Source organism: Neofelis nebulosa, chromosome 15 (genome assembly GCF_028018385.1).
Source record: "Neofelis nebulosa isolate mNeoNeb1 chromosome 15, mNeoNeb1.pri, whole genome shotgun sequence".
Classification (NCBI taxonomy): Eukaryota; Metazoa; Chordata; class Mammalia; order Carnivora; family Felidae; genus Neofelis; species Neofelis nebulosa.
Window position 1 is genome coordinate 30,135,976 of NC_080796.1, and position 17,969 is coordinate 30,153,944.

General features: G+C 42.0%; 1 protein-coding gene across 1 annotated transcript in view; it reads right to left on the reverse strand.

Annotated features, from left to right (window-relative positions):
* Positions 1-17,969, reverse strand: part of C15H1orf21 (chromosome 15 C1orf21 homolog) — a 238,433-nt gene that overhangs the window by 19,571 nt on the left and 200,893 nt on the right. Inside the window, exon 5 of the mRNA XM_058701149.1 lies at positions 13,418-13,478. Within this exon, the coding sequence (XP_058557132.1) occupies positions 13,418-13,478 (61 nt within the window). The remainder of the gene's footprint in view (positions 1-13,417; positions 13,479-17,969) is intronic.

Consider the following 17,969-nt stretch of genomic DNA (forward strand, 5'->3'; position numbering starts at 1 on the left):
ATACTTTGCCCACTCCTGTTCCAGAGAACAGAATTACCATCAGTGGCTAACACTGTCAAGGGTTTGGCCTTCTTCCTAGAAGCTCAAGCAACAGAGATAATTTCCATCTTGAGAGAAATGTCTCTCAAGATGGAACCAGAGTTCTCTTCTAAAATGTCATTTTACAAAATTGTTCTTATTTTACAAACAAGAAAAGCATCAATCAAAATAAAAATTTTGCTACAATCTATCTTCCTAATAAATTGGGGACTTTCCAAGTTTCATTTAAATTTCTGTTCATATGTTATTTTTATATAGTTTCAATCCAATGATAGACACATCTTTTTTTTGTTTTTTTTCCACTTAATGTTATCTTATAAAATTTTTTCCTGTTTTAACTGATTTCTTCTAATGATAAATAGATATAACAAATTTTTGTGGAATTCTTTGTGGAAGATTTCCAGGCCATTTGATGGACTTAATTCAAAGGGATGTCTTAGTCTATTCTCAGGTGTAAGCGTTAAGATTTTTTTTTAATGTATATTTTTTTTTTTTGAGAGAGAGAGAGAGAGAAAAGAGAGAGAGAGAGAGAGCAGCAGAGTTGCAGAGAGAAGGAGACACAGAATCCAAAGCAGGCTCCAGGTTCTGAGCTGTCAACAGAGCCCAACACGGGGCTCAAACTCATCGACCATGAGATCATGACCTGAGCCAAAGTCGTATGCTCAATTGATTGAGCCAACCAGGCTCCCCTGTAAGAGTTAAGATTTATTTATTTATTTATTTTTCAACGTTTTTTATTCATTTTTGGGACAGAGAGAGACAGAGCATGAACAGGGGAGGGGCAGAGAGAGAGGGAGACACAGAATCGGAAACAGGCTCCAGGCTCCGAGCCATCAGCCCAGAGCCTGACGCGGGGCTCGAACTCACGGACCGCGAGATCGTGACCTGGCTGAAGTCGGACGCTTAACCGACTGCGCCACCCAGGCGCCCCAAGAGTTAAGATTTAAATACCACCCCCTCACCTCCAGGCCAGGACAACCTATTTGGTAGATTGAGCTTCATGGGTCCCCTCTAAGGTTCACTTCTTCTAGGACATAAAGCCTCATGGCTTCTCTAGGGTTCACTTCCTTCAGGACAATTGCTTTAGCAAGTTTGGGATTTCAATCCTTATGCCTCTTGACAAAGATGTGTCTTCCAGACAAACTCTTTAGAGCTCTCTGTTCAGAACTAATCGCTTATACCCCAGAATGTACATTAAACATGGCTTGGGACTTGGGGAGACTAAGCACCCACTTCCTTTCCTTACAGCTTTTAACTGAGAACAGTCTGAAGGAGTCAGATGGGACTGAGCTCTCTTGCTGGGTTAGGGAACCCCATCATGCCCCCCACGCCCAACTGTCTCACCCCTGAGCTCTATAGATGGTGATGGAGACTGACCCAGTCAGTCACAGATGGAGAGAGTGGAGGATGTTTGCCCGTTATTGCTCACAAGCTAGAAGACGAGAGAGAGTGTGAAAGGTGGGTTCCTTTCCTTCCTCCCTACAGAGAGGAGCGACCTTATTTGTTGGATCAGTGCTCACCACCCCTTCCCTTTCTCTTTGCTTTCAGAATAGGAAGCACATGCATTTGGCCAGGAAGGGAACCATGGCTACTGATGGGAGGTCCCTGCCTATAAAAGGCGGAAGAGTGGATTAGCCAGATATGAGTGGACCAATGAGGAATGGGTGTCCTGGGCCCAGGGACGGGGAGAACATGTCCGTGTGGCTTCCCTCCTCATTTAGGACATGGCTAAGATGGCCGAGCTGCACGCTGAAAGAGAAGGAAAAGCAGGGTCCTTGGGACTTCATTATGGATCCTGAGGGTCCCACTGGCGTGATGAACCTAATGCATTTCTTGGGAATGAGCCTTTTGCAAGGATGACAACTGAAGGAGGCCCACGTGACACATGACAGACGGGGGCAAGCAGAACTGACTGGATTTGTAGGGACTGTTTAGCCTGATGCAAAGCTCTGATTAAATTAAAGATTGTCACACATTTGGCCAATTGGCCAATAAGCAAAACCATGAACAGAAGTCAACTGCATCTCTGATCATAATTATCAGAATCCTTGGAAGTTTAGTGAAGTCTAAACCAGGAGCATTTTGGGTGACTTAGAGCATTGCTTGGTGCCTGGATCTTAGTGCTTCTTGAAGCTTTTCTTCTGCTGGGATGCAGTGGAAGATGTGAGCAAGGCCAGTGACCAGCATGTAATCAGACTTTTTTCCACCACATGTTTTGTCACAAATTCCTGTTTTCATAGGCTTCTGTTCATTTTGAGAAATTTAAAGGACACAGAAAAGTAGAAAGAATGTAACAAACACTGTATTTCTATCATGTGGACATAAGAAGCAGTGATATTTTGGGGCGCCTGGGTGGCTCAGTCGGTTGAGCATCTGACTTCGGCTCAGGTCACGATCTCACGGTTTGTGGGTTCGAGCCCCGCGTCGGGCTCTGTGCTGACAGCCTGGAGCCTGCTTCGGATTCTGTGTCTCCCTGTCTCTCTGCCCCTCCCCTGCTCATGCTCTGTCTCTCTCTGTCTCAAAAATAAAGAAAACATTAAAAAAAATTAAAAAAAAAAAAAGAAGCAGTGATATTTTGTGACATTTGCTGCTGGCTCCCACCCTCCCGGATGGAAGTGCCACCCAGTCCTGGGCTCCTTCCCCATCCCCAGGGGCAAGCAGGGTCATGGGAGTAGTATGTGTTCTTCCAGCCCATTTCTGATACTCTAGTGTTCATACCATATTCCTACTATATCAAATAAATTATACTTTATATGTATATGTATGTTTAAACATATAACAGATGTAAATACATTCCAGTCATAAATATATCATGTAAAAATATACCATACTAATGTGTGCATACACAGCGTGTGTGTGTGTGTGTGTGTGTGTATCACTACATGGTATATAGCTGGTGCTTCATAAATACTTGCTTAATGCCCATCTATAAACAACATACGGTATTTTCACTTTTTTTTTGGTTAAAGTTTATTTTTGAGGGAGAGAGTGTGAGCAGGGGAGGGGCAGAGAGAGAATCCCAAGCAGGTTCCGGGATGTCAGCCCAGAGCCTGATGCAGGGCTCAAACCCACAAACTGCAATATCATGACCTGAGATGAAATCAAGAGTCAGATGCTTAACCGACTGAGCCACCCAGGCACCTTTATTTTTACATTTTTAAATTGGCATCATATCATAACATTTTCATCATTCTGCATATTCCTCTGTTCACTTAATAATACGGTTTCATACTAGCACAAAAACAGACACTCAGATCAATGGAACAGAATAGAGAACCCAGAAATGGACCCACAAACATATGGGCAACTAATCTTTGACAAAGCAGGAAAGAATATCCAATGGAATAAAGACAGTCTCTTCAGCAAGTGGTGCTGGGAAAACTGGACAGCAACATGCAGAAATATGAACCTGGACCACTTTCTTACACCAGACACAAAAATAAACTCAAAATGGATGAAAGACCTCAATGTAAGAAAGGAAGCCATCAAAATCCTTGAGGAGAAAGCAGGTAAAAACCTCTTTGATCTTGCCTGCAGCAACTTCTTACGTCTCCAGAGGCAAGGGAAACAGAAGCAAAAATGAACTACTGGGACCTCACCAAAATAAAAGCTTCTGCACAGCAAAGGAAACAATCAGCAAAACTAAAAGGCAACTGCAGAATGGGAGAAGATATTTGCAAGTGACATATCAGATAAAGGGTTAGTATCCAAAATCTATAAAGAACTTATCAAACTCAACACCCCAAAAACAAATAATCCAGTGAAGAAATGGGTGAAGAATAGACACTTCTCTAAGGAAGACATCCAGATGGCCAACCAACACATGAAAAAATGCCCAACATCACTCATCAGGGAAATACAAATCAAATGAGATACCACAATGAGATACCACCTCACACCTGTCAGAATGGCTAACATTAACAACTGAGGCAACAACAGATGTTGGCGAGGATGTGGAGAAAGAGGATCTCTTTTGCACTGCTGGTGGGAATGCAAACTGGTGCAGCCACTCTGGAAAACAGTATGGAGGCTCCTCAAAAAATTAAAAACAGAACTACCCTACAACCCAGCAATTGCGCTACTAGGTATTTATTCAAGGGGTACAGGTATGCTGTTTCAAAGGGACATATGCACCCCAATGTTTATAGCAGCACTATCCACAATAGCCAAAGTATGGAAAGAGCCCAAATGTCCATCGATGGATGAAGGGATAAAGAAGAAGTGGTATATGTATATAATGGAGCATTACTTGGCAATCAAAAAGAATGAAATCTTGCCATTTGCAACTACGTGGATGGAACTAGAGGGTATTATGCTAAGTGAAATTAGTCAAAGAAAGTCAAATATCATATGACTTCACTCATATGAGGACTTTAAGACACAGAACATATGAACACAAGGGAAGGGAAGCAAAAATAATCCAAAAACAGGGAGGGGGACAAAACATAAGAGACTGTTAAATACAGAGAACAAACAGAGGGTTACCAGAGGGGTTGTGGGAGGGGGGATGGGCTAAATGATAAGGGGCATTAAGGAACCTACTCCTGAAATCACTGTTGCACTATATGCTAACTTGGATGTAAATTTAAAAAATAAAATAAAATAAAATAAAATAATATGGTTTCAAACCTATCAGTCCATATATATACCTGATTCATTTCTTTTGAACTGCTGTATAATATTGCACTGTAGATTCCTACAGTTCAGTCTATTCATTCTTCTAGAGGTGGACACTTAGGCTGCTTCCAGTTCATTCATTCTTTCTTTTTGCTATCAAACACAGAATGCTGCAGTGAACTTTATTGTACAGATGTAAAAATAATTTCAAGCATGCAGACCCAGAGGTTTCATTGATGGTTTTTATTGGTTTGTATTAATTGTACTTCTTTATATATTCCAGCTACAGATCCTTTCAATGTTTTAAGTGTTACAATTATATTCTAGGGGTGCCTGGGTGGCTCAGTCGGTTGAATGTCTGACTCTTGGTTTTGGCTCAGGTCATGATCTCAGTTTGTGGGTTTGAGCCCCACATCAGGGTCTGCACTGATAGCATGAAGCTGCTTGGGATTCTCTCTCTCTCTCTCTCTCTCTCTCTCTCTCTCTCAAAATAAATAAATAAATTTTAAAAGCAAATATATTCCAAACTAGTTCACCAGAAGGTCTAGATTTGGGGATTATGAGGGTCATTCATAAGGGGGGCACTGATCCATGATAATTACCTGGATCCTTGTGCCTATTTTCAGTTTGTTAAGAACCCAGAATGGAGGCAGGGTATGATTAAATATCTCCAAACCTCCAGCAACTAATTTTGGGAATATGAGTTTAAAGAATTTTGGTATTCCTCTTTTGAATCTGTTTAGGGAAATGGGATTAAATGAGGGTAATCTAGAATTGTCTGCTCCAAGAATGCCTTCTCTAGGAATGAAACAGAATATGTTTCCACTCAACAGAACTTCAAAGAGAGGAATAAATATCCATAAATGACAAGATTATCTCAGAATAAAACTTTCAAGAAATATACAGAACATAATATGCTTCATAATTCTTTCCCAAATGATATAAATGGACATATGTCATTCTTTGCTACAGAGGGTTCATAATACTAGTGGGAATTTTAAAGAGTTGGGGGCAATCTAAAGTTCCTTTTAACTTGAAATTTTATGCTTCTAGAAGTTCCCTAAAGGCAAGAATCCAACTTTTAAATTATGCACCTCCTACTGGCCCCTGACTCATTTCTGGATCCAGAGAACACATCCCAGATATGCTCATCAAATGAATCAAGAGAAGCCAATCTTATCATTTTAATGATTTCTGGGGAGACCCCTTTTCCTAACTTGTTATAATTTTGTTGCTATCACAAGCATTTTGTGGCAGGTATTACTATTTGCAAAAGCAAGTTTTTAAAAAATCTGTAAGAGTTAAAAAAGAAGGAAACTTCCAGACACGAAAAATATATATAGGGATCCAGCTGTACCCAGGCCACTGACTCACTGACTCATTCTGTAATCACAGCTCAGAAGCTAGCACGAGGCTATTTAATGGCTCTAAAAATGTTCACATGAATCTAATTCCTTAACATGTATATACCACAGGAGGCAGACCGGTCAGTGCACTGGAGAGTGCACTAACACTCTACCTATAAGGAGAGACATCTTTACCATAGGCAGACACTTTTGCTCAAGGGAGATTCAAGCTGTTAAATTCTGCATTTTTAGTTTCAGGTTTAGCCCCCTCGCAACCCCCCTCAATTTCAACAAATAGCCTTGATGATGAGGATACAAAAAACTTCAATCAAAATAAGAGCTACCGATCACAGAGCGCATTTCAAACTCTCTGCTAGAGACTCTTTGGTGAATGATCTTCAATTTCCCAGACAAGTTGGTATTATTATGCAAATTTGTTTGGTGGCCGAACCAGAGGATCAGAAAGGTTAAACAATTAGCCTGGGGTCACACAGCTAAGACTAGAGGTGGCCCTCAGATCTGGCCCAGGTTGGAAGCACAGGTTCTTTCTCTTACCTGGTGCTGCTTCGTTCCTCGACCTCTCTCAGTCCAGGTCTTGGCATTGTCCCCGCTGTCTACCTGCTCTGCTGTTCTTTGTTAAGAACACTTCCAATCTTGCTGAGCCCTCTGCTGGAGGAGTCTGCCTGACCACACCTCCTTCCTTTGTAGGCTTTCACTTCTGCTAAGCCCACTTGTCTTATTTGTGCCATGCTCTCTCTCATTCAACAAGATTAGTAAGTATCTGTTCAGTCCCAGGCCCTGTGCGAGGTTCTGAAGAAACAAAGACAAATGAGACCCAATTCTTATCCTAAGGAAACTCCCTGTTTAATTCTTTGAGTCCTTTTAGAGACTCATACACAAAAAAGCAGCAGTCACAGAGGTTGGCACCCTCTCTATCTCAGCAAACTCTCTGTAGGGCTAGGACAATGCCCGTGGCTGCCGAACGCAGTGAGTGGAAGGGCCATGGAGAGGAAGGGAAACAGCCTGAGAAGAGGACAGGAAGGAGAAACCGAATGGGCACAAGGGAATGACACACACCAGTGTCACCGTCTTTCTGTTCCGAATGGTACCTCCCCTGGCCTAAGTACTGCACCCACAGCAACATGACACCAACCACGGATTGCGCCGCACATTACCGTGGGGTTCAGAGCACTGCTGGCCACACTTCATTCATTAAAATGGAATGGTTCTTATTTGCATTCCTGTACTACACTGTTCTGGACTCTGAACTCTTCTCCTCGGCTGCTCCCTAAAGAGCCAGGCTGACAGCACCTCAAGAACTCTCTGAACATCAAGCCCTCCGGAGAAAAGAAAGTGAGCAGAGACTGTGTGTGCTGCATGTCTTCCAGATCTGTCGCCTCCTTTCTCTTCCTTGGCTGCACCGTCTATTACTCTCAGCTACCTGGGAGCGCTAGGATGGGAGCCCAGAGCGTGTGCACCCTTTGCCAGTGGTTCCTACACCAACATCATCACCACGACTCTTCAGTATGGAGAAAAACAAAACAGGACTGAGTCACATCCTTACCCTTGTAATTATAGCTTTACATTGGCTGATGTATGAGGAAAGGTACATACAGGAGAGAGAGCAGAAGAGGCAGCGGGATGAAGGGAAACACAAGGAAGGGTCTGGTTATTAGCAAAAGCAAGGCCACACTATGCTTAGCATGGAGCAAGAAATTGTTTACTGAAATGCTACTGGCAGCCCAGCCCACTTGCAAAGTATACGTGCCAGCAAGGGCCTCTCTGCCAGTGTTGAGGGCTGTTGAGGGTCTTGGTTGTTACCAGAAGTGAAAGCGAGAAGGGAGGTACACCCTATGATTTCCTCTGCACACACGGGCAGGCTGTGCCACATTCCTGAGGATTGGAGACAACAGTCCCATGTTTCTCAACTAGTGGGCACTGAGGAGGCCCTCAAACCCACCACCAAGGAGTAAAACCTGTCATCAGCTGCGCCTCTCAAACATTGTATGTGATTCTACAGCAGCTGTGAGGTCACACAGTCCACTCAGAGTTTGTAATTACAAGCCAGACCCTGTCTTCACCGGGTGAAAAGCAAACACCTTCTGATCAAGACATGGTTCAGACTGAGCTGATGTAATATTAAGAGAAGGAGCCCTGGAATAAATTGATAAATGCAGACCTGCTCTCTTACCAACTAGGTTAGTTTTGGGGCCAAGGGAATCAGGCCACTCCAGGAATGCAAACATTTTCTAAGTGTGAATGCCTTTTTAATAACAGATGTACAGGTCTACAGATGAACATCTTTTAAAATCAGCTGATTTTAAATCGCAGACTGTTCTTTCTCAGACATTTCCCTAAAATGTTCCAATGAATAGTGCCAGTCAACGGTGGTAGTCTCAAGCTCACACAGGAATAAGTGAGACGACACACTAGGTATGCTGGTGGCTCAGCCTTGGGGGTGAAGTACTTTCAGCTACTTTTGAGAAGAAGGAAGGAAAGTACGAAAAAAAGGAGAATGGCTTTGCATGGGAATTATCTGCACTCAGTTTTCTAATCTTTAAATTAAAAAAAATTGTTAATGTTTATTTATTTTGAGAGAGAGAGAGAGAGAGAGAGAGAGAGAGAGAGAGCATGATCAGGGAAGGGGCAGAGAGAGGGAGACACAGAACTTGAAGCAGGCTCCAGGGTCTGAGCTGTCCACCCAGAGCCTGACGTGAGGCTCGAACTCACAAACTGTGAGATCATGACCCGAGCCAAAGTTGGATGCTCAACTGACTGAGCGACCTAGGAGCCCTAGTCTTCTAATCTTTAAAACCAGACGTCTATATGGATCATTGCGGATAAGGTTCAAGGGTGCAAATGGGCCCTGGATTTGAGGGAAGCACATCAATCATATGCATCATAAAGAAATCCACAGGTTCTTGGCCTGGGGCCCAGGGATAGGCTCCAGGGAACTACACAACTCTGACATTTGACTTAAGAAATTAGTGTATATGATATCATGTGCATTAAAAAAAAGATGTTTATTCTGAGAGAGAGAGGAGAGAGCGAGTGTGTGTGTGTGAGTAGGGGACAGGGAGAGCCAGACTCCCAAGCAGGCTCCATGCTGCCAGCACAGAGCCCAACATGGGGCTCAATCTCACCAACTGTGAGATCATGACCTGAGTCGAAATCAAGAGTCTGATGCTTAACCAACTGAGCCTCCCAGGCACCACTAATGTACATTTTTATAGGGAGACTCTTTATCACTTTTACCAGATTCCAAAAAGATACTCACCACCAACAAAGTTTACAATTTTGCTTGAGAAAAACTAACCAGATGCAAGTGGTAGTGTACTGAGATATTCTTTATTTAATATAAAGGTGTTAGTGCGCCTGGGTGGCCAGTCGGTTAAGCGTCCGACTTCAGCTTAGGTCACGAACCCATGGTTTGTGAGTCTGAGCCTGCATCTGGGTCTGCACTGACAGTGCAGGGCCTGCTTGGGATTTTCTCTCTCTCTCCCTCTCTCTGCCCTTCCCCCACTCTCCCTCTCTCTCTGTCAAAATAAATAAATTATGTGTGTGTATATATATATATATATATATATATATATATGTGTGTGTGTGTGTATATATGTATATATGTATATATATATTATATAGACACCCAGAGGTGTCTCGCGGGGGGGGGGGCAACAGACTCCTTGGTCATCAGCTATTCTTATATCCTCATAAAGCAAATATATATACTTGTTCTTGCCTAGAGAAGATACTATAATTCCTATGAATACATGTATTTACTTGTTTTGCTTCTAACAATTAAACCCAAATGTATAGAAGAAAGCGTATCTTAAAATCTTATGTAATCTGTATTTGGTAGTATACTCAGAATCTCCTCCATGGGGCCAACTTTTAATAATCTAGATACCTTCTTTCTCCTCTAAATACAATGAAAAACTAGAATTTAAAATCATTACCTTGCTCTGCAGTAAACTATCATTTTCTCTAAGTTGCAAAATTAGACAAATGTTACCACTTCACATAAGGTTCAGGAGTCTGTGAACTGTCAGGCAAAACAACTATAGATTCCAATGGAATCAGTTAGATATCCGTGTAAAAAATAATGAGGTAAAAACAAATGAGGTGCCCCTGTTGTTTCAGAGGATTTTTACTCTCCAAAAAGGAAATGCAAAAGTAAATCAATCAAACAGAGCTCTTTGGAATTCTCCCTGCTCTCTGTCAAAAGCTCTCCCTTGGTTATCTCCAGATGGAGCTCAGCGTCCTGGCCTCCTACACACCACCAGAGCACCTGAAATGGTACCAAGTGTCCACGAAGCTGTCCTGATTGCCTGGTTAACGGACCTCAAGTTTTAATAACTGACCCCACAGACACCTGTGTTCAGAACAGGAGGACCTGGCTCATAGTGACAATTGTGTGCTGATGGCAGAGAGTCCGATATGGGTTCAGCTTGAACTCAAGGCACGATGAGATCACGACCTAAGCTCAAGTTGGATGCTTAACCGACTGAGCCACCCAGGTGTCCCAAGTTAGCTTTTTCAAAATGTATTTTTGCAACCTTCTTTTCTTTGCCACCACTACTTAGAAAATGCTGGTCCAGCTGCGGTGCAAAGGTAAACTGCACCTCGGCACCAAGATCACCTCTGAATGAGAGCAGTCCAAATTTAAGTTTCACTAGAAATATTATACCACCTAATAGTCCTAGTTTATTTTTTTAAAGTTTATTTATTCGTCTTAAGAGAGAGAGAAGACATGAGCGGGGAAGGGGCAGAGAGAAAGGAGACAGCGAGAATCCCAAGCAGGCTCCATACCATCAGAGTGGAGACCGATGTGGGGCTCGAACTCATGAACCACAAGATTATGCCCGGAGCCTAGGTTGGAGGCTCAACCAACTGGGCCACCCAGACGCGTCCCTAGATTTTTATTCTAATGGTACTTTTACATCTATCTCGAGAGAGCAGAGATTTCTTCTGGTGTCAAGAATTGAAGGGTAAATTGAAACCACATCCTGCAGACATTCAATAAATACAAAAGAAGAATCAAGGAAGAGCAGGTTTAAATCTCCCCACATTCAGTCCATTTTACTTCTTATCAGTTTAAGGAAGAAAAAGCAATTCCTGGACATTTTGAGAGAGATTAAATCTCAAAACTCAAGCTCTCTTAGAATGACTCCAATTTTCAGCATGAAGCTCTGAGTTTTTTTGTTTTTTTAAATCAGCCCTAGGAAACCTACAGAACAGATCTGAGTTGCATATATAGTTAGTTGTCCCCATGCTAACTTGTACCAAAGAAATATCTAGCAATGGTGAAAAGTCAGGAGAATAATTTGTAAGAACCCAACTTCCAATTTGGGCTATATAAAATATGGTGAGGATTGTATTAAGCCAAATGCATATATTAAGGAGGAACATTTTAACTTTGGAGGCTCAATGGTCAAATAGTACACGGAACAGCATGTTCACAATATTCAGAAGGGTGAATTTTAGATAAGAGGGAAGAAACAGGAAAGCTTGGTTCAGAGCAGACAGAAAATTCCACTAGACATCTAGAACTGGGTGCATGTCACAGGTTATATAAAAGCTCTTCTTCAGATATAAATGTATTTTATAGGGAGAATACTGTTTATGTTGAGTCTACAAATGTTCCTTCGTCCAGGGACGGTTCTATCCAACAAATGATCAAGTTATGCACTTTGCTTTTGTTGTGTTAGACACGTCATTACCCTGGATGCAAAGGGAAAAAGGGAAATCGGATTTCAGATGGAAACAATGAATTCCAGTTGTGAGTGCAAGGAGGTAGAATTTCTATTATGGAAACACACCAGAAAGGGATTAGGTCATCTTAAATGCCTTGTCAGGGTTTGTAAATTTTGTTTAAAAAGATAACTTACTATTCAGGTTTTGGTTTTTACAGACTAACTCTGACTACTAAGATCTTTTTATTGCCAAAAAGCTAGTGGAGGAAAAAAATCCAAATAAACTGAGAAAGAAAAGATCTTCACCATTACAGTGGGAATGAAATATTTATTTTATGCTTTTTTTTATTAAAACAAATGCTATTGACACCTTGAACAGGTTTTGAACCAATACATGAAACTTGGTAATTATTCCCAGATGAAGTTTTTAATCTAAAAAGTCATATGTGAGCAAGGATTTCACTAATAATGAAAAAAAATTACATGCAAATCAGTATTTATGTATAGCCAAGTGATACTATGCATTAAAGTACCATTTTAATTCATCACCCATCTCTACCTTTCACATTGGTAACATCTGCTGGTCTTGTAATGGTGCATTAGAAGATTATACAATTATTCTTTAAGGAGGTCCATTTCAGAATGGGGTCTGCTGCTGAAATACTGGTGAATTTAAGCCCTTCTTCATTATTCTCCATTGAGTGATATGTATCATAACTTAGGAATTTGTGAACAAATGCTCAGATAAAAGGGCCACAAAATGTAAAAAATAAAAATAAACATGGAAAAAATTCAAAGGCAAAACTGGCCCATGACGCCTTAACCACAGTTGTGCTATGTTCTGAATTTAGGATTGTACTCTTCTTCAGAACAAGGTTTTCAAATGACAATACTCAGATTTATAACTTCAGTATTTAAATTCACCCCCTGCGGTGATGCATTTAAATTCTGCAAGTCTGCAAGTAAGCCTTTAATTGTTACCATCTTCCATACTTCATTCAGTTGATTAGCATATGGCACTCTGAGATCCTAAGTATGGGTTCAATTTTCCACACAGATCTTCTTGTCATTGTAAAACGCACACACTCCTAGAGAAGCAACTTGGGAGTCTCGGCTTTGGAGTGAGGCAGATGTGGGCTGAAATTCCAACTGGACCACTACCAGCCTTGCAAACCTTGGTAAGTTATTCAAATATTATGAGCCTTAGTTTCCTTGTCTGTAAAAGGAAGATAAAACGTGTCTCAGAGCCATGTTCCTGAGGTCGGTATTGACTGTAACAGGTTTGCGATGTTTGTAGGAGAACTCAGAGCAGTGTCAGGTATACAGCAGACATTCCGTAAGTTCTGGCAGGTACTAAGAACCTTCTTGCCTGCAGTCTGAAGCGAGAGCAAGGCATCACGTGCAGACAATGTGCAGTGAGAGCAATGTTCTGTCTCTAGGCAAAGGCTCTTACTAGCACTGCTAGACCCTATCTGGCCCTACACACTTTAATTAATTAATGGTCAACAAGCCGAGAATCTTGGATGCTCTGGTATACGCTAAACATTCTCACAGTCACATTTTGTGTGTGTGGCAGGGGGAGGGGGCTTCTTTTGTTTTAACTCTCTACCCATACTCTTACAGGAACAGCTTTGCAACACAGAAACCAGAACATTATTACCTTAACTCATGAGGCAGTTAGCATATTTCCCTTGAAACAAGGAATTTATTTTTACTTCTTACCTTTTCAATTTTTTCATCCAGCATTCTGAAGAATTCTTGTTGGCTTTCAGAGATGTGCATGCTAAAAAAAAAACAGAGAGTAGTTAAGTGTGTATTTCAATGTTTTCTTAAACCCAGCTTCCTCGAATGAAAAACGCTGAGTCCCTAGACTTTGAGGCAGACATTTATTTATTGCCGACTTTTCCACTGAGATAGTCTGAAGTCATATTAAGGATAAATGCCATTACAGTAATCCTCTAAATGTGTTGCATAAAAGTCTACAAGTTCCTATGATTTAAGGAATACAATTTCTTTTCAACGTACATGTTATTTATAGTGATGTTACTGGGAGGTGTGTGCCAAATGATTTCTTCAGATACACATTTGTTAAAAAAAAAAAAAAGGCGTAGCCAAGCAGTACATGGCATATTTCACACTGTGTGTAACTGGAAAAAGAAAATATATCCAAGTTGTTATGGTGAAATGTGTATTTTATAAAGACTGGTATTTAGCATGGTATCCAGCTGAGCATAGAGGTGTGGGCTGGCGGCAAACAGGCAAAGAACTTGACATTGTCCCTGAACGCTTTGTGCAGTGGTGACGGCCAATGCACCTTTTGGGAAGTGCAATTCCACTGGGATGTGGGAGTGCGTCAGGAAGCATATCTGAGTAGCGCTTGCCCTGTGTGCTTGCTTGTCTAATGCTATTTAACAGCTTACTTAGTCAGATGGACACAGTTTGGGGCGGGGGGAGACAAAACAGAAGAAGGTAAGGAGAACAGAGAAGAATCACAGATGGGAAGTGCGTGGGGAGGAAAATGTCTTGGAGGCAACATGGTCTTAATGACAGGAAATAGGTGTAGGTGGTCCAAGGAGGTTCAGGATTCTGGGCTAAGAGACACATCACACAACACGCTTCTTTCACTGTTAGTGCTTACTTGTTGCAGTGGCTGGGGGTGGGGGGAGGGGTGGCTCTGGAATAGCTCCTTCCCTTCAAGTCTCGGTGTAGGGGACAGCCCACCTGACATACCCCTTAGCACTATGCCTCCTCCTTTAGGGGCCGCAGAGAATGGCACAAGGGACCCCACACCCTTCAGGCCTCCAATGACAGATAATGGGGCTTGAAGGAGGTTTTCCCCTGTGTGTAAAAGCAAGATTTAAAATCTGGGGGCACGAGGACATCAGCTCTGATACAAGAGGAAAATGACAAACTATCTTATACCAGCAATCCACTTTCACTTCTATATCATGTCATTTTTCCTGTCCTTGATAATTCAAGTGAGGTATATGTCCTGTTTCAGAAACAGGCCTTCTCTTGTTGCAGGCTAGAAAGGCAGGCCAGAATCTGGGAGCATGAGAATATATTAAACAGCCTCCTTTCCTTCTCTGGCTGGGTGGAGAAGCCATTTTGCCTACCTGAGTTTTCCCAGATTCCCTGTGGTTTTACTTCTTTACGTGCCAAAACATTTTTCATTTGAGCCATTTTGAATGCACACCTTCTAAACTTTAATAGAGGATCTATCACAAACATTACTTGACTTTCACTTAATGACTAGCAGCCACTCCCACGGCCTTAAACCACAATCTCTCTCTGTGATACGGGAACACTCCCTGGAGCCTCTTGAGATGGGGAGAGCTGGCTCTCCTTAAGCAAAGTGGCCTTAAACTATAGGCTTTTGTTCTCTGCCTGCTTTGAACCACTCTCATTTCTTCTGGTCAAAGAAGGTATTAGTTCTCTTTCAGTTTTCTTCCCAGCAGCTGCTTCTGCCCCAGGCTTAGCACACCCAAATCCATTAGAGTTGTGTCCAACGTTAGTGCAAACAGGATCTGAGGGAGAGCCTGGGGGGCTTCCTGTGAGTGGCGAACAGGCATATTCTGGCAGTCAATGTGGCTGCTCAGACATGTTCTGGGCATCCTCCCTGTTCCTGGCCAAACTTTCAGCAGATGAGGTTGCTGGACAGCTCTGGGTCCCAGATAGAAAGGCATGTAGACATATAAACATAGATACATCTTAATAGATAACCACATACACATATGCACGCATATACACACATATATCTTAATATGGATGACCACACACACACACACACACACACATTAGTTTCCCTGGGAGATTCCAAGAGACCTCATAAAAATGACATTTTTAGGATCAGATGTCCATTGTGGAAACTTTTAGGTTAGAGTTTTTTACATATATTGCTTTGTGTATAATGGAAGGGAAATATTTAATCAATTGACTGAGTGGTCCCTATTTCAATTCATGTGATTCGTGACCCCTCACGAGGCAGTTCAGTTTGTTAGCATGGTGAAGTGTAGTCCCTTCCGGCACTAACGTTGTATGACTGTTACTAACTTCCATTAACTCCTTTATTGAAGTATCAAAACATGAAAACAGGGGTGCTTAGTTAGTACTCAGACATATACATATTAGACTGACAAGATCCCTGGGATCAGGAATGCAGAGATCAGGGTCCATAATAGGAGCTTGATGCCAAAGGTAACAGTGAGGACCTCAAGATGCATGGATAGTAAGCAAGCACAAAAACCTTAGTGGTTCCAGTTTTGTGTAGTTTACCTACTTTCTAACCATTAAAAAAAGAAAAGGCATTCCTTGATTAAAGCAAACTGAACAAAAGCTACTCAACCCAGAATGAATTAGTCAAGACAGGGTGTTTTCAACCCTACCTGAATCCTGAACCAAACAGTAACCTTACTCTGGGGTAGAGGGAATAATGGTTGAGAAGTAAAACACCATTTTCATTTTCAGGTGTGCCCTGAAACAATTCTACCCAAACACAGGCAACTGGCCTTCCGTCAGTGCATCTCTACCATCACACCCCACTGATACAGGAATGTTGCCTACTTTCTCTTTGTCTAAGAGCAAGAATATCCCGGCCTGCCTCCGTCTCATTTCAAAACCTACCAAGAAGTGTCTCCCAGCAGATGGACTGACTTCTTGCCACCTTGAAATATAGTATGTGGGGGGCGCCTGGGTGGCGCAGTCGGTTAAGCGTCCGACTTCAGCCAGGTCACGATCTTGCGGTCTGTGAGCTCGAGCCCCGCGTCGGGCTCTGGGCTGATGGCTCGGAGCCTGGAGCCTGTTTCTGATTCTGTGTCTCCCTCTTTCTCTGCCCCTCCCCCGTTCATGCTCTGTCTCTCTCTGTCCCAAAAATAAATAAAAAACGTTGAAAAAAAAATTAAAAAAAAAAAAAAAAAAAAAAGAAATATAGTATGTGGGCTGTGTTAGCCAGAAAGATGAATGGAAGGTGACTTATTTATTATCAGACCCCGATGCACCAAATGAGCTCTTTCAGATAAACTCCGCCATCCCTGGGAGTGTGGCAGACACGGCCGCTTGGAGCCAATGGCACTAAGAGGTCCTTGCTGTGTGTACATCACCTTAAGTACGGTGTGACCTGAAAGAGCGAGGTTTACTCTGCTGTTCTCTGTGGGTTCGTTTCACAGGCAAGCCCTGAAATCCCTTCAACAGGGACAGAGATGGCATTTTCACTCTGATGAAATAAATGATCCATCTCAGCGGTCTCCTGCCGGGATAAACATGGATGCTCTCTTTTCACGTGGAAACTCTATCAACACAATGGCATTAATATTAGTTTTTACCTTCAAACTCCGCTGTGAGAACCAGTCCTTAAGTAATAACTGGATTCTTAAGCCCTTTCTGCTGCACAATTTGGTGGCTGTGAATGGTGCGGGAGAAAAAAGCACACTGGCCTGTCTTTCCTCAAGGTATTAGAAAGGGATAATTAGACTGTTTATGAATCCACTTACAAAGTGAGTATTTTATGCCAAGATTAATTAGATCTAAAAGTCTTTTAGAAAAGTCTGTATGCTGGTACTTGATTTAACTAATCAAACTTAACAATTTCAGTAATTCCTATTTCTTTCTAATAAACTCAGTCGCAGAAAGCACAACGTTTTCCTGGAGCACTTCCCGTGCCCCCAGTTGGTGCTGGCAGAGCTCTTGTGAGTTAACCTTGAATCGTCAAAGACTCTTCTGTCTGTGATTTCTCAGTTTCATGAGACTAGGGATGATAACAGTATGGAATCTTAAAGACAAGTAATCAAAGGAATGAAGAGGGTGGGCAAGATGAGGGTTTGAGCTGAAAGATATATGGCTTTCATTTTTAGGGACTTAAAAAAAAGTTTCCAATAATAAAAGCCCAAGCCACAAAAGTATCAGAAGACAAGGTCCTAACTCCCTAATACTTCACCTGCAAAAATGAAATGCAATTACTCAGTGGGTTCCTGGCAAATCTTGGCCTGAATAGTTATTTCTTCAAAATCATCATCATCATTGCTCAACTGGATCTCAGGAAAGTGGCTTAATCCTAATCCTCACATTATGACACACTCTTGCTTATAGTCATGCACAGCTACTTTTATTTAGTCGAATATAGTTTTTTTTAAATAGTATAATATGCACTCATGAAGCCAAAGTAAAAAACGAATGCGAGGACCTTGACAACAACCTAGAGCTAATTTACTTCCTACCCATGTGTGTTTCCTCAATTTAAGGGAACCAACATCCCCTTACTTTCCCCTTTGTATAGCTT